A 24,345-nucleotide genomic window follows, 5' to 3' on the forward strand; every position below is an offset into this window, starting at 1 on the left:
GGCCAAACTGGACAGTCACTACGCAAGAGGATAAATGGACACAAGTCAGATATCAGGAATGGCAATATACAAAAACCTGTAGGAGAACACTTCAACCTCCCTGGCCACACAATAGCAGATGTAAAGGTAGCCATCTTACAGCAAAAAAACTTCAGGACCAGACTCCAAAGAGAAACTGCTGAGCTCCAGTTCATTTGCAAATTTGACACCATCAGATCAGGATTAAACAAAGACTGTGAATGGCTATCCAACTACAGAAGCAGTTTCTCCTCCCTTGGTGTTCACACCTCAACTGGTAGCAGAGCACCTCACCCTCCCTGATTGAACTAACCTCGTTATCTCCCTACTGATTTATACCTGCCTCTGGAGATTTCCATTACTTGCATCTGAAGAAGTGAGGTTCTTACCCACGAAAGCTTATGCTCCCAATACTTCTGTTAGTTTTAAAGGTGCACAGGACCCTCTGTTACTTTTTACAGATTCAGACTAACACGGGTACCCCTCTGATACTAGAGTCCAGACTGTCAGCTACGCGAGACTGCCCCAGTACAAGCTCGAGCTGGTCCCGCCAAGCCATGGATCCTTTCCACTTGGAGCTGCCCACTTTCCTCATGGAATCAGCCTGTGGAACTCATTGTCAGGGGATGTTGTGAAGGCCAAAAGGATATCTGGGTTCAAAAAAGAAATAGGTAAGTTCATGGAAGATAGATCTATTAGTGGCTATTAGTCAAGAAGGTCAGGGACACAGCCCCATCACATGGGTGTCTCTAACCCTCTGTTTGCCAGAAGCTGGACTAGGCGACAGGGGACGGATCACTTGATAATTGCCCTGTTCTTTTCATTCCCACTGACACATCTGGCACTGGCCCCTATCAGAGACGGGATACTGGGCTAGATGGACCATTGGTCTGACCCAGTGTGGCCCATTCTTATGCAGTCCTTTCTATTGCTGAGCAAGAGACTTTGTGTCCCTGTTTGTGCACTGCCTATTGTTTCTAGCTCGGACACCCAGCCAAGAACCAAGTGGTCAGGTGGAGGGAGGACAGCTCGGGGGAACGAGCCCTTCTCTTGTTCTGTGAGAGGAGCCCTGGCAGCAGAGGGAATGGGATGGGACAACAAGTGGACAAACCAAGAGGATCTTGGAACCACTATTGCCTCGGCCACGTGGGTGCCAGTAGGAGAACTAGCACGGTGTCCTGTTTGCTGTGTCCTAGTACTCTGGGAAGCAATGGGGTGGGTGGATCGACATCTGTTGTGACCATGGGGACGGGAAAGAGAGGAGCTCCCTCCCCCTGCTCGTTTATAGCATGGTCATATTGTCTGTGGTGATAGGAACGGACCGGTTGGAATGGCCGGTCTGGAGAACATCCTCGCATTGTGCCCTGCTCTGAGATCCATCAGAGCAACTCTTCTTGCCCTGAACTACGTGATGGTCCAGGTGGGCTCCCCAATCGAGCACAGATGCCTCCAGCAATATTGTTCCTGTCGGAAGGGCTGGGGCGAAGGGGACTCCTACCCAAACTGCAGCCAGGTGCTTCCCCAGTTGGGAGAGGAGGGAACCCTGGGTAGGAGTGCTCCCATCCAGTCTGGGCTGCAGGCTGTCCCCAGCTGAGCTTGCATGCAGCATAGATGCAGTTTGGCAGGTGGCATCACAAAAGGGCAAGAGGCTGCGTGGCCCAGCAGGGTCCCATCATTTGTGGAGTGAAGAGGACGGACGTATCGGTCGTGAGCCAAGTCCACGCCGGCAGCCCTAGACTCCATCTGGCGTGGCTTGGCAGGGGCTGAGGCCTTCAGCCAGCCTTCCGGCAGTAACCCCGCCTTGTGCCAGGCCCCGCAGTAGCTCATGAGAGACTCCTCAGCCTGGCCATAGAAGTGTTCAGATACAGCCCACAGGGAAAGGATCTGACTCCAAATATATCCTTATCCCAGGAAGGAGGGCGGGGGCCTGGCCTAGCCCTCAGAGAGCTCAGCACCCGAGGACGTGTCCCCTAGAGGGGCCCCAGGGATCCCATCTGGGCCACTGTGGGGCACTGTGTGGATTAGGAGAAGGGCCCCGGGATCGGAGTAACAGGGCATATGGGGAGCATGAGAGTCCCTGTCCCGGGAGCACTGGGATACCTGAGAGAATCGCTCTCAACTCATGTCTGGGGCTGGGCTCTAGGACAGTGGAGTGATGACTCAGGGCCCTTTGGCTAGGAGTCAGCCCATGACTCATGACTTGTCTGTCTCCAAAGTGGGGGCAGTGCTCAGGCCAGGGGGACCTGGCCCCATAGCCTGTGCCAGCTCCCTGCAGTCAGTGGGGCCCATCCCTCCAGTCCTGGCTGCCTCTCCCATCCCCACACTCCTCCTCGCCCCCCGGAGCCCTACTTCCCCTCAAAAGCCTCACGTGCTGCCGGACTCCAGGCCAGTGCCCCACTCAGTGCAGCAGCTGCTGCCTGTGATGTGCTAAGCAGGGGGCACCAGTGTCCCCACTCTGCCTACCCCGCCAGATGGGCCTGATTTCCCTCCCACTGGGGTTCTGTCCCCGGGTGCTAGGCACGTCCCTGAGGCTGTGCCATTGCTGCAAGGCCCTCGCCCGACAGGCAGGCCGCCACAGGCCGGGGAGCTGGGCGTAGAGCCTCGGTGTCCAGCCACAGACAGAGCTGGGCATGGTGCCTTGGGGGAAAACCGCAGTGAAACCCGCCAGGGCGCCCGCTTCACAGCTGGTGTCGGCCGAGCTCATCGCCCCCACCAGGGTTCCTGGCATCCCTCCTTCCCCCGTTCCCAGCTGCCTGGGTGCCACCCTCCATTCCCCTCTCGTTCAGGGGTTCCCTGCCCCTCCCCCAAGCTCCTCCTTGCCAGGGGCTGTCTGCTCTCCCTCCCCCATACCAGGGGCCCCCATTTCCCCCCCCCCCACCATGGGCTCTGTCAGTTCCACCTCCCCCCACAGCAGGGGTTCCCCTTCCCCCCCATCACGGGTTCTGTCAGCTCTCCCTTCCCCCATACCAGGGGCCCCCATTCCCCTCCCACCATGGGCTCTGTCAGCTCCCCCTTCCCCCTGCCATGGGTCTGTCAGCTCCCCCTTCCCTCCATACCAGGGGCCCCCATTCTCCTCCCTGCCAAGGGGTCTGTCTGTCTGCCTTCCCCTCACACCAGAGCCCCCTTATTTCCACCCATGCCAGGGGCACTGTCTGTCCCTCCTCCTCTCCCACCATTTTCATTTCTTCTCTGTCTGTCCAGGAACTCAGTCACACAGGGTGTCAACGTCTCAAACTCCACCTGAAGGCTGGGCAGAGCTGAGATGATGGGGGGTGTTGTGCTGGAAGGTGTTAATCGTTGTCAGCAGCAGAGGGACTTGAAGCCATGGCTCTGCTATCAGATGCTGGAGTTCCAGGGGTCTCCCATTTTCCCCTTTTGGTTTCTCTGATTTTCACCAACATCCATCGGCTCTTGCCCATTGATGCCTAGAATGTTCCTGGAAACGTTGGAATTGATTGTACACAGTGTTCAAAAGTTATCTTGTTACAGATAGAGACAGCTAAACAGATTGGACGTTGTTCAGCCAATAAAGCAGACCCTACAATAATATCAACAGGAGAGTTTTGTGTTTGTATTTATCAAAAACATATGGAATTTCAGAAAATAAAAAAAACAGACTCGAGTTAAAAACAAAGAATGCCACTCTTCAAACAAAGTAAATCTTTTTTACAAATAGTAAATAAAGTAGGCCCTACAATAATATTGATACAAGAGCATTTTGTTACAGAACTCCTTTTCTTGTAATATATGAACAAATTGTAAATTTGAGGGCTCGGACAAACCAGCCATGTCGCTTTTGGGAGAATAAAAAATAAAAATTAATTCCCCCCCCCCAAATATTTAATAAAGTAGGCCCTACAAAAATACCATCAGCAGAAGAGGTTTTTGTGCCAGCAAATCCCCCTGATGTATGTACATTGATCATCTGTGTCACTAGAGAAAGAATCTCCCTCTCTCTCTCTCTTGCTCTCTCTTTTGGCATTTAACGGACTCTTATTCAAGTCAGGAGTGATTGTCACAAGCTGATACTCCCTGCCCCACCCCCAGAGTGAGGAAAAGGCTCCCCCAGAATCCCCTCCCCCCGAGAGTGGAACAGGGAGGGGCTACCTGGGACAGACATCCCTTCCACACTGCTGCAGGTCTTATTCACCCTGTTTTACATAAGGGGGAAACTGAGGCACCAAGAGGGAAGTGGTCATAAAGCCAGTCACAGCAGAGCTTGGACTAGAACCCAGGAGACCTCACTCCCAGCCCCCCTGCTCTAACCTATTAGACCCCACTCCCCTCCTAGAGCTGGGACAGAACCAGGCATCCCAGGTCAGAGGGGTTCATCCAGGTCGACAGCCGCTTCGCGGAGCAGCCTGTGTGGGGTTCCCGGCCCAGGTCCCATCTCCCCGGGGTGGCGGTACTGGGCCGGGTGCTCCTGGGGCTGGTGCTGGCCCTCAGGGTGCAGGGGGAGACTGTTGTCTGTGGGGTGCCTCTGTAGCTGCTCCGCCGTCCCCTGGGCTCCCAGCGCAGGTGTGGTGGAGTGGCACCCACTGCAGGGGGCCTGGGTTTTCTCAGGCCGTGGGTCCTGGAAGGCAGAGCAAGTCAGGGACTTAGTGGGCATGTGGCGGGGGGAGGGACTAAGAGTGGCAGGGATCAATTGGGATGGGGGCAGGGACTGAGTGGGCACTGAGGCAGATGGGGTGACATGGGGGATAGGGACTGAGCAGGCGTGAGGGGTGATGGGGGGACTGTGCAGGCAGTGGGGAGGGGTAAGGAAGGGGGTAGGGATGGAGCGGAGAGTAGACAGGGGAGGGGTCAGGAGGGGTCAGGAGTTGGGTGGATAGCAGGGAGGGGAGGGGGCAGGGACTGGGTGGGTAGCAGGGAGTCCCTGTCAATGACTCCCCCCAGAGCACCTCCCCACGTACCTGGCATGGGCTCCCAGGGGGCCGCCCTGAGGGGCTCTGTTGCCGCCAACTCAGGGCTCTCTGGACATCAGGGCGCAGCTCCATGGGCTCCTCTTCATGGAAACGCCCCAGCAGGGCCAGGCTGGCCTGGAGAGTGGTCAGGTAATAGCCCCCTGGGGGAGGATGGGGCGTAGATTGTCAGGCCAGAAGGGCCCATGGGGATTCTCTAGGCTGGCCCCCTCTCTGCACAGGGCTGCCCTGAATTGATTCCTGGAGGAACTAGCACGGATCTCAGAAAAACATCCCACCCTGCTTTAGACACTGCCAGCGAGGGAGAATGCAGCCCGTGGGAGGCTGTTCCCCTGATTAATTCCCTTCACTTACAAAGGTGCACCTTATTGCCAGTCTGAATTTGTCCAGCTTCAGCTTCCAGCCCTTGGCTCTTGCTAGACCTTTGGCTGCTAGACTGAGGAGCCGTCTGCTCTCCCGTTTCTGTTCCCCACGTAGGTACTTGGACTGGGATCACTCTTAGCCTTTTCTCTGTCAAACTAAACAGATCGAGCTCCTGGGGTCTCTCACTCTGAGGCCTGTTCTCTGAGCCTTTAGTCATGCTCGTGGCTCTTCTCTGAGCCCTCCAATTTACCAGCATCCCTCTTGCATTGTGAGCACCAGGACTGGACGCGGGATTCCAGCAGCAGCCGCACCAGCGCCACACACGGAGGTAACAGAACCTCCCTTCTCCTAGTCGAGATTCCCCTGTTTACACACCCCAGGATCGCAGAGCTCACGTTCAGAGGATTAGGTGGGTCCCTCCCATTTAGGGAAGTAAACGGACTCAGGGATTTTCCTCTCTAGGGGGCACCATCTCTGATCTGGCCCCAGGGACTGACTGGCTCAGGGGGACAAGGAAAAAGGGTAGTGGAGGGCCTAGGGGTCTCCCTTACCTTCCCCCAGGAGCTGGCTGGGGTCCATCAGCTCCATCATGTACTCAGCCTCCATGAGCAACTGGGGCAGGTCGCACTGAGCCAGGATGAAGCTCAGAACCGGCAAGAACTCGTCCGCCCCATAGCTCCCATCTGAGGGGAAGAGGGGACAAGTGAGTGGGTGCTGGCAGGGATGTAGCAGGAACATAGGGGGATCAGGAGGGGGGGTCCCGGCAGCAGGGGATGCAGGCGGCATTGGGAGCACGAGCTGGGGGAGGGGGGCTCCCAGCAGCAGGGGGCTGTGGGCAGCATGGAGAGCACAGGCTGGGCTGGGCTGGGGGAGGGATCCCAGAATCCAGGGAGGCGTGGGGTGAGGTGCACAGGCGGGGGGATGGGGGAGGGTGGGGTGGGGGGGCCCTGGGTGGATATGTGAGATGGGGGAGGGGCACAGGGGTCGGTTATGGGGATGGGGGGAGGATCAGGAGGTTGTAGGAATGAGTAGGTTGGAGGTGAGGGAGGGGGCCAGGCTGGGTGATATGGGAATGGTGCTGGGGAACAGGGGGCCATATGGAGGTTGTCTGTACTTGGGGACAGATCTATGGCTGCAGAGATGCTCTCCTAGGCCTGGGTGCTGGGCGAGGAAGAGCGGAGGGGGAGGGGACATGCAGGTTAGGCTGGGCGGGAAGGCTGTGCTAGGGGGACCCCCCGTGGCTCTGCAGACACCTTTGCAGCCCTGCAGGAGCAGCATCACGTGGGCAAAGGAGGGGAGGGGGGAAGGGATGAAGGGATCCGTACCCGGGGCTGCCCCCATGGCTCGGTAGACACCCTTGCAGGCCTGCAGCAGCAGTGTCACCTGGGTGCTGGGCGAATAGGCATGCAGAAGCTGCAGCAGTTTGCGCTGTGCCCGCTGGGTGTCATGGGGGCTAGGCAGGGTCGCCCGTGCTGGGAAGGCACCAGGGCCCCGCTCCCGCACCAGCCGCAGGTTCTCCTGGAGCTGGCCCAGGGACCCATCTGCCACGCGTAGCCTGCGCAGCCGTGATGCCAGCACTGGTTTGAGAGGCTTCAGCACACAACGATGTAGGGCCCGTTCCAGCACAGCGTCTGCGGGGTAGGAGTGGGTTACATGGGCCAGAGCCAGGAGTCCTGGCTCCCAGCCCCACTGCTCTAACCCACTAGGCCCCACTCCCCTCCCTGAGCTGGTAACAGAACCCAGGTGTCCTGGTTCCTCTCCCACCCCAGCTCTAACCCACTAGACCGCATTCCCCTTCCTGAACTGGGAATAGAACCCAGGCATCCTGGCTCCCCCCCGCCCCAACCCCCTAGACTCCATCCTACTCTTAGAACCCAGGAGTCCTGGCTCCCAGCCACCCCTACTCTAACCACTACACCCCACTCGCCTCCCAGAGCTGGGGACAGAACCCAGGAGTCCTAGCTCCCAGCCCCACAGCTCTAACCCAGTAGACCCCATACTCATCCCAGAGCTGGGAATAGAACTCAGGCATCCTGGATCCCTCCCCCCAGCCCCACTCACCCAGCCTGTGGTCAGGCAGCAGCGTGGGGCTCGGCAGCTCCAGGGCTGGGCTGTGCAGCAGCTGGGTCTTGGTGTGGGTCAGGAAGGTCCGGACGGGACTCAGCAGCTCGTGGCTGGACCGCCACTCCCCCCCGCCACCCCTCACTAGGGTCAGGAAATCCTGGATGCTGGCTCCCAGCCTGTTGCTCCGGTCCCGCGCCAGCCCCTCCACGGCCCGTGCCAGCTGTTTCTCAGGGGCCAGCACTGCCAGGACGGCATCGCTCATGGAGCGCAGGGGGGCACGGGGGCGGCGCTGGGCAGGAGGTGAGGGGGCACGAGGACCCCCACCCCCCTCGCTCTCTGAGCCACTGGGGGACCCGCTGTCCAGCTCCTGCAGGGATGGGAGGCTGCTCCCGGCTGGCTTGGGATTAAGGGGCTCCCCAGCCCGCTGGGGCACCCGATACCCCGACATGCTGAGCGATGTGTACTGGCCCGGCTCTCGGCGCGGGGTGGGGAGCATCCCAGTCTGGCTGGAAGGGATGGGGGGCGGTGGCTTGGGGGGTGGTGAGAGAGGGCTGGAGGTCTCGGTGGACACCCGCACTTTAATGCTGCGCTTGAAGTCGTCCCGCCGTGAGCCCCCATCCCTGCCCTGGAACAGGGGGTTCAGGAAGCCCAGCGCCCCGTTGCCCAAGCCACAGTCCAGCTCCCTTGGGCTCCGGGTGGGGATTGCACCCAGCTGGCCAGCTGCAGGGGCAGCATCCTCACAGAGTGGGGGCTCAGGCGACTCCGGGGGGTCCTTGGCATTGAGAGAAGAGCTCCAGAACTCTGGGGAGGGGGGAGGAAACGAGGGGTCAGCACTGAGGAGAGGACATGGGCTTTCCCCTCTAGGGGGCGCTGGCTCTGATCCAGCCCCAAGGTGGGAGGCCTGGCTGGCTCAGGGGGGCAGAATGGGATATGAGCCTTTCCCCTCTAGGGAGTGCCAGCTCCAATCTGGCCCCAGGCCCGGGGGGAGGGGAACTAGAGGAGGAAGGGATGGGAGGGATTTCCCAGCTACCTGGGGGGTGCAGGGAGGAGGTGCAGGGTGATGGGGGAAGGGGAGTGGCTGTGGGGATGGGGGTAATGGGGTGGAAATGGGGCACAGAGAGAGGATGGGCAGGGAGGGACCAGGGGGACTGAAGGGAGAGGAAGGATCAGGGAGATCAGTGTAGGGGCCACTGAGATGTGGGGGGGGACGCTGAGGGAGGGGTCCAGGGGGAAGGGCTGTGGGGGGTGTCACTCACCGAGGCCCAGGTGGGAAATGGCCTCCAGTTCCTTGTGCGACACCGCCTGCTGGATGGGTTGGGGCAGGCGCAGGGTGACCGGGAGAACCTCCCTAGGGGGACAGTGCATCAGGCTCTGACAACAGGCCCAGGGCTCCCTCCTCCCTCAGGGACATTCCCCCAATTCCCTTCTGCCCCGCCCCTCCCCCCCGGGCACTCCCCCAATTCCCTTCTGCCCCTCCCCCTTGGGCACTTCCCCAATCCTCTTCTGCCCTTTGCTCTCTCCCCCACGGCTGCCCCAATGCCCTCTGTCCTATAACCCCTCCGCTGTCCCCCACTGCCCCGGGCACTACAGGATCTCAGTCTACTGGGAGCAGGGGAGAGCTGAAGCTCGGGGGCTCAGATTTGGGGATGTCCCCCATCCTCCCACTCACCGGCTCTGGCAGTAGGAGGCCACCAGGTGCAGCAGGTCTGGGAAGCTCCAGGATGAGCCCTCTAGAGAGATGCCTGCAAAGAGAAGGCCCCTCAGACCCTGCAGCGCTAGGAGGCGCTCTCCCCTGGCAGTCAGTACTTGCCTACTGGCCAAGTGCAGCACTAGGGGATACCGTACTGCAGGAGCTGGGGAGCTCAGTAGGGCCCCAGATGCAGGACTGTGTGTAGGCGTGGTGCCCCCTGGGGGGCACAGGGCAGCGCAGACGCATCCCTACCTGCTGCTTTCTCCTGCAGGCAGTAGCTAGCGACGAAGGCCGGGGCCAAGTCATCTAGGAGGCGCAAGCAGAGCACCCGGCGTCGGTGTGTGTTCGATCGGCGCACCAGGAATGTCTGGGGCAGGAATGGGGCACCCATCAGCAGGGGCTACCAGGGGCTGGGGATTTGGAACATTTCCTGATATCCACCCCCTTCCCTGCTCAGCCCCATGGACCCGTCCAGTGTGGGATTCCCCCCCACACACCCATAAATCCATCCAGTGTGGGATTTCCCCCCCCCCCCATCAGCCTCATGGACCCCATCTGGCCTGGGTTTTGTCCCCCATCCCCAGTCAGAGCCATGGACCCATCCAGCCCTGTATCATTCCCCTTCCCAGATGAGCCGTAGGGGCCATCCTGCATGATCCCCCCCCCTCAGACCAATGGACCCATCTCCCTCAGTGTCCAGCCCGGCAGAGGCACCCCTGAGCCCTCACCCCGGGGGGCTCACGCTGCAGGATGTGCAGGGCGGTGGCAGAGTTGAGGCTCAGCTGCAGCCAGACAGACTGGGTGAGGAGCAGGCGATCCAGGAGGCTGACGTTGTTCGGAGACCCCCGTGCTGGTCTGGGCTGGGGGAAGACGTGTGGGTCTGGGACATCGTACACAGGGCCACGCCCCAGACTGAGGAGGGACAGACAGAGCTGTGAGGAGGGCGGGGAGCCTCTAGCACTAAGGGCCAAAGCATGGAACCCAGGAGTCCGGGATCCCAGCCCCACCTGTTTTAACCCACTAGCCCCTCGCTGGGATAGAACTCAGGAGTCCTGGCTCCCCCCCACCTCCCTGTCCCCAGGCCCCTCTGCCATACCCGTCTGGCTGGTCCGGGGGCTCCATCTCGGCTGGGTGACCAGGCTGCGGAGACAGGCTCCCTCTGCCAGAAACAGGAGCTGCTGTTAACCCTTAGCGCCCCCCTTCCCCTGGTACCAACTCCTCTGGGGCCCCCAGGGCGGCTGAGTGTGGGGCAGCCCAGCCCAGCCTGACGCCAGCCCTGAAACGCTACCGGGAAGCTGCAGGAGGAGCAGGAAGGGGCACGACTCATACCCACGTGGCCCTTGCTGGGAATATGCTTCTCCCCAGGGCATGGAGCGCTGGCGGGGCGCTGAGATGCAGCCGCCTCTGGGGTGGTGCGCGGGGGCTGCTTGTACCGGGAGCTCAGTAGGAGAGGGGGGGATTCCTACACAGGGCGGGCTGCGGCAGCGGCTACACAGTGCCCCGGCTCCGCGGGACGGGGGAGCTGTTCGTGCCTGGGCCAGGAATGCGCACGTCGGCTCTGACTCACCGTCACACCCAGCCCTGGCACAGGGCTGGGCCGGGCTGAGCCAGAGCCGGCCCCAGCCCGAGGCAGGGACAGACGGGCTCCCCCCCCGCAGCGCAGTCACGTTTCCAAGGCGAAGCTGGCTGGGCTGGCACAGCCCATGCGGGGGCGCAGATCTAATCAGCAACCCAGCCCCGGGGCAGGGGGAACAGAGGGGGACCAGGAACAGACACCAGCCTCCCAGCTTGCCCATTTTGTACAGGGGTAAACTGAGGCACGGAGAAGGGTTGTGCTCAAGCGAGCTGCGGATCTTTGAGCTCTGGTCAAGTGAAAAAGTTCTCAGCCCCTCTTATCTAACCCACTAGTGACTAGACCCTAATCCCTGAGTTAAAAATAGAACCCAGGCGTCCTAGCCCCCTGCTCTTACTCACTAGACCCCACTCTCTTCCCAGAGCTAGAACCCAGGAGTCCCGGCTCCCAGCCCCCCTCCCACTAGACACCCCTCCTCTCCCAGGGCTGGGATAGAACCCAGGAGTCCTAGCTCCCAGCACCCTGCTCTAAACTCTAGAGACACTACTCCTCTTCCAGATGGGAGAGAAAGGTCAATCTGAGGGCTGCAGGCCAGGTGTGTACTTATGTGTGTATAATCACAGGGAAATGGAGGGGGGGGCAGGGCAGTAGATGGAGGAGCGGGGGGGGGGGAGAGGGGGAGAGGATTAGCAAAAAAATGGAAAATCCATCAGGACCAAGCCAGATCCCAGCTCTCCTGATCTCCCACCCCCCATCTCAGCCCCCCCAGGTCCCGAGCTATAAATAACTGCCGGGCTGCTCCCTCCCTGCCCGGAGTGAAGTTTTGATGTGACTGGAGCTGACATCACGGCTCATCCTGGGGGAGTTCTGCCAGTGCCCCATCCCAATGCCCCCCCACCACAAGCCCTTACCTGGCAGTGCCCCCTTCCTGCTACCCCTTCGCTGCCTGCAGTGTCGTTATTAATTATTCCCTTCGCTCCCACGTCGGACTCAGATGCTCTGGGTTCTGAGCATGTCTGGGGCGCCAGCCAAACCTGGCAGCTGCCTGGCCGCCCCCAGACACCAGGGGTCCTGGGCACCATCCCCCATGGACTTGCTTTATCTTGGGTTTTGTATCTGTCCCCAGACCCCACCTAAGAGCCCTGCCCGGATGCCCTATCCCCTCACCCTGACATCAGGGAGGCCACAGTGGCTCCCACTACGAGGAGGGAAACTGAGGCACAAACAGGGGCGTGGACTCTGCCACTGTCAGACAGCCAACTGGGAAGAGAACCGAGGGGTCCTGGCTTCCAGCCAGCACCCCCCTCCCCAACCCAGTGGACCCCACAGTCCTTCCAAAACTGAGGATAGAACCCAGGAGTCCTGGATCCCAGACCCCAATCAGCTGGGCATGCAGAGAAGGGAGATGAGCCATGGGGAGGGTAGTGGGGTGTTGGAATCCAGGAGATCAGTTCTCTGCACAACTCATGGGGTGTCAGGCTAAAGCCCCAATGTGGGGAGGGACTAGTAGAGACCCCCTGTGGGCAGTTGGCAGGAGGGTTTGAAAGTCCAGCATGGGGTAGAACCAAGATCGGGGTGGGATTCCCAGGTTTGTGACAGATCCCCCCACCCACCCCGTGACCCAGTTCCACTCACTCTAAGGCCCTTGTAGTCTCTCCAGAGCCTGTGAAGTTGGGGTGCAGCTCTGGCTGGGCTCATGCAGAAGGGACGGGAAGGATCCCCCATTTTCATTTTCCCCCTTGCTCTGCTGAGGAGCGCTGGAGGGGTGCAGGCAGCTGCGCTTCTTGGTGTGCTGGGGGAGGCCTGGCTGAGAATGGGCACGGCCCAGACACGAGGCCCCCAGGTTGTCGGCCACATGAGCGGCTCCCAGCAGTATGGTCTGGCCACGGACTGTGAGGGGCCCTGTCTTTCCCGAGGGAAAGGAAGGCTGGAAAAGGGGCAACAGTGTGGGTTGGGAGAGTTGGGGGGGTCCCAAAGGTGCTGCCACTTGGGGGAAAGAAGCCAGGGTGTGCGTCCCAGAATCAGAGCAGGTTGGAGGTAGGGATGCCCTGATGCTGTAGTGACCCCCCCCCCAAGGGGTTGTGGCCAGCTGTTCTGGAGGGGCTCAGAGACAAGGGACGGCGCACACAGCTGGGGGGGGGGGGGCTGCTGGCTTAGAGCTGGGAACCCTCTGTGCCCCAGCAAGGGGACACCCCACTCACCCCCCATCCCCAGCCCACCCTGGGGCTGGAACGGAGTTGGCGTCCCCCAGAAGAGAAAAGCCCCATGTCCCACTTCCCAGCATACACTGAAATGAATCAAAGGGCCAAGATTTGTATGTTTCACTTGGTTTTTAATGTGAACGCTTCCAGGGGTCTGGCCGAGGCCCAGGGCTTTTCCTGCTGAAGCCCCTGGAACCAGCACCCCTATTTCCCTGGGGGGCACAACAGCCCCAGGCACCGGGGTTTACGTGCAGCCCCCCAAGATTGCTACAAACACCAGAGTCCTAGCGAGGGAAGCGAGCGGTGAAGCCTCGTGCTGGCCTGTCTGCAGGGATCTGAGGCGGGAGCACTGGCCATGGGAATACCCCGCCAGGCAGGGCCCCAGAGTCCTCTCCATCTGAGTCCTAGTGCAAGGGGAGAGCAAATCCAGCCACTCGGTGCGCCGGGGAGGGTCCGTGGGCCATTGGTTTCCAGGAGGAGGCCTGTGCCGAGCCGCAGGGCTGAGCCACGAGAGGGCCCGCTCAGGCCTTGCGCACCGAGTACTTGCCCTTCTGCAGCTGCGAGACGTAGATTTTGGTCTTGGTGCCATCCTCCCGGCGCAGCCAGACCTCCCCAGTGCTGACAGCCGTGATCACTGCCCTGCGGGGGAGAGCAGGGGTCACAGTCAGTCCCCCCGCCCCGCCCTGGGACTGGATTGGAGCCAGCACTCCCTACGGGAAAGGCCCTGTATCCCATTCCCCGCCCCCTGAGCCAGCCAGGCCCCCTGAGCCAGCCAGACCCTGCCCTGGGGCTGGATTGGAGCCAGCACCCCCCATAGAGAGAACGGCCCCCTATCCCATTCTCTGTCCCCCTGAGCCAGCCAGTCCCCTGCCTTGGGGCTGGATCCGAGCTAGCACTCCCCATAGAGAGAACAGCCCCGATCCCATTCCCTGTCCCCCTGAGCCAGCCAGTCCCCTGCCTTGGGGCTGGATCCGAGCTAGCACCCCCCGTAGAGAGAACAGCCCCGATCCCATTCCCTGTCCCCCTGAGCCAGCCAGTCCCCTGCCTTGGGGCTGGATCCGAGCTAGCACCCCCCATAGAGAGAACAGCCCCGATCCCATTCCCTGTCCCCCTGAGCCAGCCAGTCCCCCGCATTGGGTCTGGATCAGAGCTAGCGCCTCCTCAAGGGAAAAGGCCCCGGGCCCCATTCCCTCCAGCCAGCCAGTCCATGGCCACTCACTGCGCGGGTGCCTCGTCCCCGACCTCCAGGATGACGCTCTGCCCTTTGCTGTAGATCTCACCCTCATAATGCAGCCGCCCGTCCTCGCAGCGGGCTGAGAACTGGGCGCCCGGCTTCTCCACCTTCACCAGCACTGGGGGGAGGGAGGTGATCAATGCTGGGGGGGCAGGCACAGCCCCACATACTGGGGGGTGAGGGGGGGGTCACCTGCCCGGAGGATGGGCCCTGCTGGCAGCTGCTGGACCAGGTTAGCTCGTGTCCTGGTTGAGGCACTGGGGGAGACCAGAAGTGGCAAGGGGGATCTGTGCAGGGTGGTGGAGGGCAGCAAGATGGCAGGCGAGGAGCCATGAAGGGGCAGGAGGGGCCCGACTGGGATTCAGGTCAGAGCCAGCACCCCTAGGTGGAAAGACCCTGCACCCCACTTCCTGAACACCTGAGCGAGCCACTTCTCTGCCCTGGAGCGAGACTGGAGCTGGTGCCCCTAGAGAGGAAATGCCCCATATCTTATCCCTTCCCCAACTCTTACCATCGGATTTTCTTTTCTGGGGCGACACGGCTGCTTTAGCCTGTAGGGAGAGACAAGACGATTAAAGGGGCTTACGCAGGGATCATGCTCCACCCCCTGCGGCTGCTCACAGAGCTATGCAGACCCCACCCATGCTGGTCCCCCAGGAAGGATGGCAGCATTAGCCTGTGAGACAGATGGGGAAACTGAGGCACAGGGTAAGGGACTCACTCAGCATCAGTGAACAGAACCAGGAAGTCCTGACTCCCAGTCCCCACTCTCCACCCAGAGCTGGGGATAGAACCCAGGAGTCTTGGTTCCCAGCCCCACCCTCCCCATCACTCTAACCCACTAGACCCCCCCCCCCCCCACTACGCTCCCAGAGCCAGGGACAGACCCCAGGAATCCTGGCTCCCAGCTCCTGGCCCAGCTAATGGTGACTTTTTAAAGGGCATATTAAGAATACATATGAAAATAATCCCATTTCCACATGTTTGATCCCAAACAGCAGAGCTAGGAAGGGGGACTATTATTCTGCAGAACAACTAAGGGTGTGTATGAGGGGTGGTTATTAAGGGACCTAGGCAGCCTGTGGGGCAGCCAGGGGACATGTGTGTGTGGGAAGGGCTTAAGGGACCCAAGCATTGTGTGAGGTGGCCAGGGGTGTGTGAGGGAGTGGGGGTTATTAAGGGACTCAGAGGTCCTGCAGTGTCGCTGAGGGATGTGCGGGGCGGGGGGATGGGGTTTCAGGGACTCAGGCATTGTGGGGGGTGGCCAGTGGTGTGCGAGGGAAAGGGGGTTATTAAGGGACCCAGGTGTCCTGTGGGTCAGCCTCACCTTTTTGATGGCCGTCCAGTCTTCCAGGATGTCGATGTCCCGCAGCATGTAGACGATGTAGGGGCGTGAGGGGCATGTTAAGGGCATGTAGCCATATGCAACCATGGTGATCATTTAGCCCCATTTCCTCCCACACCAACTTGGGGAGGGGGCAGCATCAGAATGGGGGGGGGGGGACAGTAGCAGCCAGCCAGGTAGGAGCCAACCGGATTCCCTGCCACAGGGCACCGCAGAGAGGGGAGCCCCTGGGTCAGACATCCCAGCCCCTCTTTTCCCCAACATCACCACTGGGACTGGAAGGGTCAGGGGCCAGGACTGATGGGACAGGTCTGTTCTGGGGGAGAAGATACCAGCATGGCCAGCCGGGGGATACCAGCAGAGAGTGTGTGGGGGCGGTGGGGGGGACACCAGCATGGTCCCTGCCCCATGCCCAGCAGAGGGAGGGAATACCAATGTAAGGATATCAGACACAAGCGGCGCTTTCTTCCTCTTGGCGGGCCGGAAGGGATCCCACTTCTTGAGGCTGTTCTTGGGGCGCAGCTTGTCGTCCCACCACTCTAACCCAGGAGGAAAGGACAAGGGTCAGAGGACAGTCCCTCCCACCGGGCTGGGGGAGGGGCCTGCTTGGCAGCAGCCCACTCTCCCCCTCCCCGCTGCCCCACAGGGATGCCTCTGGGGGGCAAAGGGGACTCAATCCTCTCTCTCCACTGGGGCTGCCAGTGCAGGGGAAGTTAGTGCCCTCTGGGGACAGGGATGAGCGGAGTGGTTTGTGCCAGGAGTGGGGGCGGGGGGGCAGTGAGCCCAGTCCCTCGTGGGGCAGGATGAGACCCAGCAAACTCACCTCACACATGGAGCAAAGGAACAGCTAGAAAGTGGGAACAACACTAGGATACTGGGCAGGATGGACCCGTTGGTCTGATCCATGGGGTGCAGCGACCCTGGACACAGCTGCCTTTGTAATGGGGATGCAGGGGTGTGTGACTCTGGGGAATGGTGGGAGGGACCCTATGGGGGGCAGCAGCGGTGTGGCAGGGGGCATCAAACTGGGGATGATTGTGGGGGCACACTGAAGTGAGAGCAGGTTAGAGGCACTCTGGATGGCCAGGAGGCAGAGATACGTGGAGAACGGCAGTGGGAGAGGGGAGTTGGGGGAGGCCCTGGGGCTCACTGACCTGAGGTGATGTCGATGCTCTGCCGATCATCCTCCAGGCGCTGGATTCGCTCCAGCAGCTCGCTCTGCATGTTGTCGTAGAGCAGGAGCTTCTCACTCTGTGTGGACAGGATGGGGTCGGGGGCGCAGCCAGGATGGACCCACCCCCTTGGCACAGAGAACACTAGGGAGGCCCTGGAGGCGCAGCCAGACCCTATCCCACCCCCAGGCTGTGGGCTCCCAGCCTCCCACCCGGCTCGTTTGGTCCCATTCCTGGCCCTCCCGCAGTGCTCCCTGGGAATGCTGGGGGTGCAGAAGTCAGCCACAGGGCTCAGACAGGATGCGGCATCTGGAGCTGGGAAGTGGATGGAGGGTCTGCGGGAGCAGGGCAGTCCATGGGGCACCTCGGGGGGGCTTACGCAGGGGGCCCTGTGGGGCGTGGAGGGGTAGATGGGGGCCTGCAGGGGACCTCAGCAATGGGTAGGAGCAGAGGGAGGTCATGGGGGCCCTCACCTCCAGGTGCTGGCGTGCTCCCTGCAGCTCACACTCGTGCTTGTTCCTCACCACCTCCAGGCACAGCCCCTTGTAGATGCCTGCAAGAGGGGGGACCAGTGACCCCTGCCCATCCACCAGCCCCTCTGCCTCCATGCCCAGCCACAGCCCTGCGAGATGCCCACCCTGGCTAACCCCAAGCCTCCCAGGAGGCTCCCAGTCCAAGTCCCTGCCCTCCTACCACCACCAGTCCGGGCCCTGCCAGCTTCACTCCATCACTCCCACGACCCTGCGAAATTCCTGCCCTCTGGGCCCTGCCATCAACTCCCCTCTCTGGGCCCCACCCCTTCCTCCCACAGGTGGGCCTTGCCTCCACCTGCCTGAATCTCTCTACCCCTGAGTCCCCTCCCAGGGCTGCCTGCCAGCACCCTCCTCTGAATTCCTACCCCACCCCACAGGCCTGAGTCCTCCCCATGCCTCTCCTGAATCCCCTCCCCCCGCTTCCTCTCCCACAGGCTCCCCCACCCGCCATCCATCATCCCTTCTCCTGAACCCTTCCTTCCCCACACTGGATCTGGGCCCTGTCATTTCCCCTCCAAGCCCAACTGCCCCCAGCTCCTGAGCCTTCAACCCTTGCTGCTCCCTTAGAGCTGGTCACTGCCCTCTGAGGCCTGCCTGGACCATGACAGCCCAGGGGACATAGCCACTCTCCCCCCACACCCTGGTACTGAGCCCTGGCACCCCAACTCCTCAGCGGTGGGACCAATCCCCTGTGGGGCAGCAGGGGATACAGCTAACACATGGGCAGGACCAGGAGCTCACCAGCCACCTCGATGCGGATCTTCATGTTGTTCTGCAGGACACCCAGGGGGTCGAGGTACTCGGCCGCCCGCCCTGACGCCACGTCCTCCAGCTTGGCCTTCACCTGGTTCAGCCGCTCCTTGAATAGCCTGCAGGGTGCACCAGCAGGGACTGAGCACAGCCCTGTCCACCCCACCCAGCCTGCACCCAGCCCCACCCCACATTCCACCCAGCCCTGCCCAGCATGGTCCCGCTGTGCCCACCCCCCTCCCCCCCAGCACAGCACAGGCCTGTCCAGCCCCATCCAGCCCACTGTGTCAGCCAGAACTGAGACAACAATCTCTGGGGTGGGGTGCAGGGACAGTTTGTCCCAGGATCCCTCGCCTGGCACTGAGATACAGGCACCTCAGGGATGGGGAAGCCAACAAGAGACTCACTTTTCCTTGAGCTCAGAAAACTGCTTCTCCAGGTCACACATCTCATCCAGGCACTCGCTGCGGCGCCGCTCACAATCCTCCTCGTCCATCTCTGTAGGGCACAGCATATGTACCTTCCAGCCCATGCTCACCCATGGGCATAGTGACACACACAGACCACCCGGGGAACTGAAGCACACAGAGTCAGGACACTCACCCAGGGGCACACATACAGCTGGGGATAATAGAACCCAGGAGTCCTGGTTCATCGGCCCATCCCCCACTAGACCCCACTCTCCTTCCAGAACTGGGAACAGAACCCAGGAGTCTGGGGAGAGGACACCAACTTGGCTGGGCCATGGCTCTTACCCAGGAAGCACGGCCACCCCCCACCCCAGTACCGCTCTGTGATGAAGGGCCAAGCCCCACCCCAAATCCCCTTCCACACCCCAGTACCTGAGCTTTCTTCCTCTGATTCAGAAGGGCTGGCACTATGCTCCTCCTCGCTCTCCTCCTCTTCGCCATTCAGCTCAGGTGCCGAGTCCCCGTCCCCCTCCATCTCCTCCGCCTCCTTGGGCGCCGGGTGCACCGGCATGGGCACTCTGGATGATCAATGGCAGGGATTATTGCCAGGTGACCTGGGAGGGTCCTACTTCACTGCACCCTCCACTGCCCTCCTCCATCATATGCAGAGCAAGGGGCCCTGGACAGGGACAGCTGCCCCCCAACCCATGGGACCCCCTGTGTGCCCAGAGCATGGGTCTGGAGGGGGCAGCTCCAACCTCCAAGCCCTGCCAATGTCCAAGCCCTGCCAAGACCCCAGCCCCAGGGCTACTTCAACTAGTGGATCCCAGTCTCCATAGCCCATTGAGCCCCAAGGCTTCCTATTGGCCAAGGAAGTAACTGCCTTCTCCACTGGGAACAACACTGAGACCTGACAACTTGTTCCACATGTGGGCCCTGAATACATATCACACGGGGCTGGATCAGAGCCAACGTCTCCTAGAGGAGACAGGCCCTGTGTCTTATTCTCCCTCTCCCCCACATCCTCCTGCCACGGGGCCAGACCAGAGCCAACGACTCCCTGTTCTCACTGCATTGTGATGTGCAGCCACCTTGGGGGAAGCCCCACAAAGCCACCCAGTCGCTCTGTCAGGGAGCGAGGTGCTATCAGCTGGTAGCTGCTATTGCAATGGTGTCGTGACATGTGATGTGACTGCAGAGATGGGTGCTAGCCTCAGCGGAGTCAGCATGGCGACCCCGGCGTTCTGCTGCCATGAGCCTGGAGCTCCCTCCTCGCCAACACAGCGGGTCCCAATCCAGGCCCATGGGGCACCGGAGCTAGCAGGACTCTAAGGCTGGGAATACAGGCAGAGACAGTAACAGAACCCAGGAGTCCTGGCTCCCAGCCCCCTGCTCACTCTGTAACCATAGTCTGACCCAGCTCCCTGCTGGCTTTATTGGTGCATGTGCAATGCTCTTCCCCCCACCCCTTGATGGGAATGAAATATCTCATCTTCTGCTCACTCGAGAGCACTGAGGAACATACCAATACTATAACTTCCCCCTCCAGTTGACATTGTCTGCTCTATTTCCGTGTTGGGGAAGGTACCACTGACCCCCCCTCCCAGCAGGAGGGCACAATTCACACACACACCCCGAGATGTCTTGGTCTCTCCCAGTTCCTTTGAATTTGCTTTGGAAGGTGCCATTCAGGTTCCCATGATGGGGGACAGCAGGATATACGGCACCCTTTCCCAGGCTACAATGGTCTGCACCCCCAGTGCGTTTCAAACGGGGAATGGATCATTGAGCACCCACAATACGAGGGCCGCAACCTCCCCTTTGAGTTGCAATGGTCTGGGCCGGCCGCCACTGTAAGTTCTCCCCCTGGGGTTGCAATGAGCCGGCCTGCCCTCCCTTGAACTCAATGGGGATGGAACCAACAAGCTCCAGAAGCAGGGGAGACAGCGAATTCCCCCCTTGGGCTGCTCTGCTCTAGCTCAGCTTCCATTGATCTCAGCTGGGAATGCACCACCCAGCACCCCATGGAGGGAGGCTGCGACGAATCCATCTCCCGCTGCTCTGAGCCCCACGTACCTCGGGGAGCCCAGGCCGGCGGCCTCCCTCCCGTAAGCGCTTCGCTTCTCCGTACCCGGAAGCTCCACACCTACTGGCTCCGCCCCATCCTCTGCCAGCCAATCAGGGAGACCAGTTAACCAGAGCGCCGTTGCCTCTATAGTTCCCAGCTGCCCACTGCGCTGAGCCTTATGGGATAGTGGAGGATGGGGCATGTTCCCATGGCAACAAAAGGAGGCCCACAGCCTAGCGTGAGGTGAGCGACATTCACCCAAAGTTGGGCTAAGGGGAATCCCCTGAACTGGTGTTGCTATGGCACCTGCTTGTGACACATCACCATGGCACCTAGTCAGGTTGTTGCCATAGTACCATGGGACCTGCTGACACCTGGACAATGTCATCACAACCTGGTGCAGCGCCATTGCTGCATTGCCAGAGCACCAGTCATGGCGTTGCCATAACACTTGGCACCCAGTCCCAGAGCAGCCTTAGCACAGTACCTTTGGCCCCTTGCCATGGTGCCCAACTGCAATGTTGTCATGGCACCCATGGGACTGCCCCCATCACCCAAGTACCTGGAGAGAAGCCAGAGCTGTGTGGCTCTCAGCTCCTCTCGCCCCATCCTGAGCACTGGCAGGAGGGTCCCTGCTTTGGCACACTGAGGAGTCAGCACCACCTACCAGTGCTATATCTAGTAAGCCAAGCTCTGTGCGGGATAGATAAGTTCCAGCCACTGCCCCCAGCACCACAGAAAGGACTCACGGCAGGACACAGCCATGAGGAGACGCCCCTGGTCTCCACAGTACTTTATTGTTCTAACCCAAGGTTCGCACTCAGGGGGACTGAATGCCAGGCCATTTCCTACAGTGGGGTAAGAGCACTCTGCCAGTCCCATCCAAGCAGCATTGAGCATCTTCATAAATTAAGCCTCATGCCCCCTGCCCTCAGGAGGTAGGTCACTGCGTTAATTCCCATTTTACAAAGGGGAAAAATGAGGTGCAGAAAGGGGAGGGGACTTGGTGGAGGGCAAATAGAATCAGTGACAAAACTGGGAACAGAACCCAGGAGTCCCGAATTTCAGCCCCTCATTCTTTAACCCTTAGACTCTCCTCTCTGAGCTAGGGAAAGATCCCACAAGTCCTGACTCCCCACCCCCTTCTCTAATCCCTATACTAGCTTCCACCCCATAACCACCTACAAAAAGGGAGAGGGGGCTGCTGAGTCCAGAACAGCCTCTTTCTCCCTGCTCAAGGAGGGAAAGAATCATAACAAGGGAGCTGCGGAGGGAGGAAACAGCTGTCCTCTGCCCAGACAGGCAATAGGCCGGGGGGAGGTCCTCTGTTCTGACAGCCTGCTGTTCAATAGGAAAGTGGGGGAGGAGAATGCTGAAGTATTTTGGGGGATGGGGATACAGGACTCCATGGCCCCAGCAACAGGTTGGGGCAGGTGAAGGATCCAGTGTGATGTGGCTGGAAAGATTCCCCCCAACTATAAACCTCTGTCCGATGTGGAGATTAATGACTCAATGGAAAGGAGGGGGCATTCCAAGCCCAGATTGGGCAGGGCCCCCCAAAAACACTGACACCAAAGCTACAGATGAAGGGTCATGGGGAAGGCAGGTCTGAGGAGCTGTGCCGGAGACGGCAGGACCATCAGCACCGGCGTGGTGAGCCAGGATACTTCAGCTTCAGCTCCTGCTTGAACTGGCGGAAGAGCATCTTGTTGCGCTGATTCTCGGCATCCTTCTGTGCATGGAACTCACTCGGCACCTTGAAGCCCTTGTGCACCAGGAAAGCATTGTTCAGCACTGAGAAACTGTATCCGGCCACATGGAGCTCACATGCCTGCGAAAGGGGACAGGAGAGCTGTGAAGGAGACCAGGGTAACCCCCACCAGACTCCAAAGTGTCCCACACTCTGTTACATTGAGGGCTGAAAAGCAGCCACCTCTAGAGTGGAGTGTGGGGGCTGTTTATACAGGAATCCCTCATCCAGTGCTAAGATGCAACCACTTCTGCGGTGCAGGGGCTATGCAGCCGCCTCCGGGGTGGGGCATTAGAGCTGTTTTATACAGGGATCCCTCACCCGGTGCTCAGATGCAGTGTAGGATGTGGGGGCTATTTCACAGCTTCACAGAACACTACAGTTCAGGATAGGAAGTGGAAATTCTCCACTGGATGGAAGCTGTAGGAAAAGTGACAAATGGTCACTAGTAAGCACAAGGGGCCAAGGCCCATTTTACATCTCATTGGACAGATGCCACTTCAGGGTGTACAACACCCCCTGGTGCAGCCCTGGGTATTGGAAACAGCACTGACTGCAAGGTGAGAGTGCCTCTTACTGAACCCCCCACCTGCTCTCTGCAGCACAACGTCCCCTACATCGTGTTGTCTCTCCCCACTAGCCACCAAGTACTCTTGAGCTAGGCCTGGATCAGGGCCAGAGCCCCCTTGCAGGGAAGGAAATATGCACTCCTCACACCCTGCCCATGTGTCTCATGGGGCCATGTTCGGGTGCCCTCTATGAGGCTCAGGGAGCATGGCCTGAGGTGCCCAGTGATCAGGAGAGCACCCGGCTGAGACTTCCCAGACTTGTTTCACCCCCGGGTCAGAGACACCCTGCTCCATCTCTTGGGGTGGCTGGGCGTATATCTGGGGCTGGCTCCCATGGCACAAATGCCTCCCCATGCCGGTGAGGCAGGTACCTGGCTGATGCGGTTGAACCCATACTGCTTGAATCTTTCATCATAGGGTGGCACAGAGTTGGCACTGATGTAGAAGGGCTCCCAGGGGTCCCTCCACTCCACGGTGTAGGCAATATTCAGGGAACTGCCCGGAGGCAGGTTCAGCCAGCGTGAGTAGTTGGTGGGGGCCTGGCAGCGTGGGCAGAGCTCCTCGTAGAACGGCCGGATCTCCCCCACCTGATACAGCTGCAGCAGCTCGGCCTTGGCACCTGGGAGGCGCCGGGTGTGCCGGATCTCAAAGGCGGGCACCACGAAGACGCCTGGTGGCCCCTCAGCACCCAAGGTTGCAGTTAGTGCCAGGAAGGCCTCACGCAGCCCCTCGCTGGGCAGCATGTCCACGTCCAGCACGAGCGTGTAGTGCCCAGTGGCTGCCCCCCGTGCCACATTGCGCAGCAGGTTGTTGGGGTACGAAGCGTTGGCACCCAGGGCATAGTTACGCCGGCCCGCCCCAGCCCGTGCCAGCTTGGCGAAGACATCCCCACAGGCCTTGAGCCGGGCAAACTCCGCCCGGTCCTCTAGCTCGGGGAAGGCGGCCAGGTCCCCCGAGTGGCACACCAGGTGGGCACTCACCAGCTGCCGCACTGGCCCGCACAGCGCCCCCAAGGCGTAGAGCATCAGCGTGGCCAGCCGCACCTCGGCGGGGCCCGGCGCAAAAAGCGCCACGGAGACCGGGCCCTGCCAGCGCCCCACCAGCTCCTGCAGCTGGTGCAGGTTGCTCAGGCTGGTATGGGTGGCGAGCACCAGGTCGGGCGCCCGCCCCGCCCGCTCCGGGGGCCCCAGCATGTCCGTGTAGATCCGGTACTGGCCGCTGGCATCCAGCCGCCCGCCGCTGGCCAGGGCGCGCTTCAGCTGCTCCTTCTGCTGCTCGCTGGGCCGGCCGGGCGCCTCGCCCCGGCGCCCCCCGAACAGCTCCGAGTAGCGGGAGCGCTGCTGGCGGCCGTGGAGCCCCGAGAGCAGGGACAGGTAGAGCAGCTGCAGCAGGGCCACCAGCGCCAGCGCCCACAGCAGCGCCTTGAAGAAGGAGCATCTGGCGGGGCCCTGCATGCCGGCCGCGGCCGGGGCTCCCCGCTCAGGCCCGGCGCGCTGCGCCCATGCTCGCCAGGGGGGACCGGCGCAGGCAGCGGGCGGCTGCAGCTCCCAGCCCTTCCATGCAGCCGGCCGGGGGCCGGGAATGGAGGCGCCCGTCGCTGCGGCAGCGCGCCACCTGCCCTAGGGAGGAGCCACTGCAGGCCGACTCGCCACCGCGCCCCGCCCGCCAGGGACAGGGGGGCGC

General features: G+C 60.9%; 3 protein-coding genes across 7 annotated transcripts; all 3 read right to left on the reverse strand.

Moving 5' to 3' along the window:
- Positions 1-3,569: 3,569 nt before the first annotated feature.
- LOC135972052 (ras and Rab interactor 1-like) lies at positions 3,570-10,630 on the reverse strand. 5 transcript variants are annotated; one of them, XR_010589159.1, is made up of 10 exons: positions 10,154-10,518; positions 9,786-9,989; positions 9,310-9,424; positions 9,037-9,109; positions 8,624-8,715; positions 7,365-8,168; positions 6,687-6,934; positions 5,855-5,986; positions 4,932-5,083; positions 3,570-4,591 (listed from the first exon to the last, which is right to left on the reverse strand). XR_010589159.1 is itself a non-coding variant. In XM_065551489.1 (10 exons), the coding sequence occupies exons 1-10, from the start codon at positions 10,425-10,427 to the stop codon at positions 4,337-4,339; spliced, it is 2,154 nt and encodes a 717-aa protein (XP_065407561.1). In that variant the 5' UTR covers positions 10,428-10,630; the 3' UTR covers positions 3,570-4,336. The 5 variants fall into 5 exon arrangements, 4 of the variants coding, with proteins under 4 accessions (XP_065407561.1, XP_065407558.1, XP_065407560.1 ...); XM_065551489.1 differs by having other exon boundaries at positions 6,629-6,934; positions 9,786-9,969; positions 10,387-10,630; XM_065551486.1 differs by having other exon boundaries at positions 6,629-6,934.
- Positions 10,631-12,941: 2,311 nt separating this feature from the next.
- LOC101949255 (BRMS1 transcriptional repressor and anoikis regulator) lies at positions 12,942-20,767 on the reverse strand. Its single transcript, XM_005305460.4, has 11 exons — positions 20,352-20,767; positions 18,708-18,853; positions 18,273-18,363; positions 17,857-17,984; positions 17,056-17,135; positions 16,565-16,661; positions 15,857-15,949; positions 15,393-15,457; positions 14,577-14,616; positions 14,051-14,183; positions 12,942-13,470 (listed from the first exon to the last, which is right to left on the reverse strand). Exons 1-11 carry the CDS (start codon positions 20,750-20,752, stop codon positions 13,353-13,355), a joined length of 1,392 nt encoding a protein of 463 aa, XP_005305517.2. The 5' UTR covers positions 20,753-20,767; the 3' UTR covers positions 12,942-13,352.
- A 336-nt stretch (positions 20,768-21,103) lies between these two features.
- Positions 21,104-24,320, reverse strand: LOC101948990 (beta-1,4-glucuronyltransferase 1). The gene is made up of 2 exons (XM_008179719.4): positions 23,034-24,320; positions 21,104-22,174 (listed from the first exon to the last, which is right to left on the reverse strand). The coding sequence occupies exons 1-2, from the start codon at positions 24,114-24,116 to the stop codon at positions 21,983-21,985; spliced, it is 1,275 nt and encodes a 424-aa protein (XP_008177941.2). The 5' UTR covers positions 24,117-24,320; the 3' UTR covers positions 21,104-21,982.
- Between the last annotated feature and the right edge of the window lie 25 nt (positions 24,321-24,345).

Source organism: Chrysemys picta, chromosome 7 (genome assembly GCF_011386835.1).
Source record: "Chrysemys picta bellii isolate R12L10 chromosome 7, ASM1138683v2, whole genome shotgun sequence".
Lineage (NCBI taxonomy): Eukaryota > Metazoa > Chordata > Testudines > Emydidae > Chrysemys > Chrysemys picta.